Source organism: Euleptes europaea, chromosome 18 (assembly GCF_029931775.1).
Source record: "Euleptes europaea isolate rEulEur1 chromosome 18, rEulEur1.hap1, whole genome shotgun sequence".
In the NCBI taxonomy this organism is placed as follows: Eukaryota; Metazoa; Chordata; class Lepidosauria; order Squamata; family Sphaerodactylidae; genus Euleptes; species Euleptes europaea.
The window spans coordinates 15,235,267-15,238,558 of NC_079329.1; the positions used below are offsets into that span (position 1 = coordinate 15,235,267).

The 3,292-nt window shown below is 48.9% G+C and overlaps 1 protein-coding gene across 1 annotated transcript; it reads right to left on the bottom strand.

Moving 5' to 3' along the window:
• Positions 1-516: 516 nt before the first annotated feature.
• On the bottom strand, positions 517-1,168 carry LOC130490956 (claudin-4-like). Its single transcript, XM_056864771.1, has one exon. The coding sequence runs from the start codon at positions 1,159-1,161 to the stop codon at positions 517-519; it is 645 nt and encodes a 214-aa protein (XP_056720749.1). The 5' UTR covers positions 1,162-1,168.
• Between the last annotated feature and the right edge of the window lie 2,124 nt (positions 1,169-3,292).

A 3,292-nucleotide genomic window follows, 5' to 3' on the forward strand; every position in this document is an offset into this window, starting at 1 on the left:
AAATGCATGCAAGGTTAATTGGCAGATTAGCAACAAGAGGCTACGCAGCCTTGACTTAAAAGCAACATCTTAAAAACACATCACAGCTTTATTGACTGGGCTCGGTGCGCTTCTCTCGCTCCAAACGGAGATCCTGTGGAAGAGGAGCTGCTCTACAGGGCATGGCTGGAAGCCAAGTCTCTTGTTGAGCACCCCAAGCCGAGCTTCCAAAGAAACACAGACACTTCTCAGGAACTATCTGGAGAGACGATTTTTGAGACGCGGCACGCCAGCGACCTAAAAAGAGGATGCTAACCATCAGTCCACAATGTTCTCCAATAGAGTTCTGCACTTCAAGAGGAAGTTGGTACAAGGATGCGGTAACCGTGGCGAGAGAAAAAAATACTGATGGGCCAAACAGGATGGAAATCTTGGGAGCGAGATACTCTGCTTTCAATTCGGGGGCATTCATTGTGCGGTGTCCTACCCAACAGCACTGAGCTTTCAGAAAGATGGCGGCTTCCGGAGGTGGAGCTCCTAGACGTAGTTCTTGCTGGGGTAATCGCTGCGGGGCTGGGAGGCGGCTGCCGTGTAGCGGGCGCTGTAGTTGTTGGCATCCTTCTTGGGGCAGTTGCAGCACAGCAGGGCCCCTCCAAAGGTCATCAAGGCGGCGGCCGCCCAGCCGAGGTAGAGGGAAGCCCCCAGCTCTCTCTTCAGAGACTCCATCACCACCGGGTTGTAGAAGTCACGGATGATGGTGTTGGCAGACCAGCAGACAGGGATCAGGCACAGGACTCCCGCCACCACAAAGATGGCACCCGAGACGACGATGATCCGGGCCTTGGCGCTCTCATCCTCCACGCAGTTGGTGCACTTGGCTCCCACGATGCCTATCAGGAGGCCCAGGACGGCCAGAAGCACCGAGATGACCATGAGGGCCCGGGCAGCTTGTAGGTCTTGAGGCAGGGCCAGCATGGAGTCGTAGACCTTACACTGCATCTGGCCTGTGCTCTGCACCACGCAGGTCATCCACAGCCCCTCCCAGGTGATCTGAGCGGTCACAATGTTGTTGCCGATGAAAGCTGTGACCTTCCACATGGGCAGGGCACATGTGACAATCGCACCGATCCATCCCACCACGGATAGGGCCATGCCCAAGATCTGGAAGGCAGCAGAGGCCATCACTCAACACAAGGTAGTCCTAGAGAGACAAAGATGAAAATTTTAGGTGGATACCTAGAAACTCCCCCAAGCCAGAGCTGTTAAATGAAACTATTAAAACACCACTGAGGAGAACCTCAAATATAGTCATTCATGTGAATGTCCGTCAGGCTCAAGTTCTTGTTTCTTTACTCAATATCTTAGTTGAGGATCGCCAACTCTGAGTCTGTGGGGCACTTCTGAAACTTTGAGAACTGTTAGTGGGCACCCCTACAAAATGGCTGCTGGGGGGAGATACAGCCAACCACAAAATGGCTGCCATGAGACCTGGAGCCAGTCACAAAATGGTGGGAAGTTTCAAGCTCAGGGGCATTCTATGAGGGAGGCAGCTACTTCTGAATGAATGCTTCTGAGGACGCATTGGCAGATGCCTCCTGAGCTTGCTTGCTTTCTCTTTCTTTCTTTCTTTCTTTCCTTCTTTCCTTCTTTCCTTCCTTCCTCCCTTCCCTTCCCTTTCTTGTTATTTATTAAACCCAAAAAGGGAATACAAATGGTTAATTGGGAAACTGTTTAGGGTAAGTAAATGCATAATCTAAGTAAAGGGGACTATATACTAACAAATACAACAAGGAATAAACTACCTAATTACACTCAACTGTCTAAAAAGAACTAATGGCAATATCTAACTACAAAGCAAAACCCTCCTGAGCTCTTCTGAAGCACCTCTTGCTTAAATGAGGTGGAGGAGAGTTAGGACTGGCTTTTTGCTTTGGGGAAGAGATGCTTCAGAAAAGGGAAAAAAAAGTGGTCTAAGGAATGCGCTGGTTGGCAATGTGGTGGCCATAGCCCTCATGTTGGGGATTACTGTCTTACATGGAGGCCTCCAACCCAAGATGTGGTGATGGGCACTATTCAGTTGGCTTTTTCAAAGGGAGCAGAAAAATTCTTAGCTCAACTGCTAACCTCTTAGAATAGCTACATCAAGGATGTGTCCGGAGGCAGAATACCTCCTAAAACACCCCAAAAAGTCTGAGGACTTATTAACCTTAAGAAAGCTGCCCAGAATCAACTTGTTGGCCGTTCTTGGCCACGTGATGCTGGCCTAGAGAGGCCTTTGACCTGATCCAAACAGGGTCCTTTTGTATAAATCTGAGTCACTTGCAGATGTGCAGTTGCTGTAACCTTAGGAGGCCAGTCTTGAAAAAGAAAAACAGTCTAAGCTTGTGAACAAACAGATCTTGGGAGAACACAGGCTGGCCATTTCACAGGCTACGAAGGCTATTGTGCTGAAGACTTCCCTTGCGGAGCCGGTTTCTTCTAGTGGATTAGTTACACCTAGTTGAGAGACCTTTTTTTCCTAGTTGACCTGGAGTCAAACGCTTGTTCCATTGCCCACCTAACAGTTAGGGTTAAATATTAGAGGAAAGTCCCTTCTGGCGACATTTATCTTGCAACAAGATCTGATTTTCCAAACTGCAATTGTTTTCGATAGCAGGGCACACTCTAGCTGTATCCAAAGAAGTGAGCTGTGACTCATGAAAGCTCAGACCCTGCCAGAAATTGTTATGTCTTTAAGGTGTTACTGGACTCTTGCTCTTTTCTGCTGCTATAGTGGAGGGGTAGGAGTGAACAACAGGGATTGGAAAGACCCCTTCCCCCCCCCCCAAGACCATGCCAGCAACATAGATGGTGGGAGATTGCCAGGGACATACGGCACACCTGACTGGGCATTTTTCTATGGCAGCTTGAGGAAGTGACATCCAACCTTTGCAGCACTGGTCACTACACCCCTGCACCCCTCATGAATCTCTTGGGTCAGATTTCAGAGCATTGCCATCCTAAACAGGATTATACCCTTCTAATCCCGCTGACTCCAAGGGAACAGTTACTCTCAAGATGGGACAGCAAGTGTGCCTACATGGCCAGCTCTATTGAGAATGGGACAGGTGGCAGACAGTGTGATCTACAGGAAGAGTTATGAGGCAGGGGAAGGGTTGAAATCCAAGTTCAGTCCTCCCCCAGCTCTGAAGTTCATTTTATGGCCATTCTTGGGCAAATCACTCTCAGCCTAGCCTCTCACAATCCTGTAATGAAAGGAAGAGCGGGCAGTTGACAAACCCTAACGTTCTCAGAAATAGGACATCAAATTAAA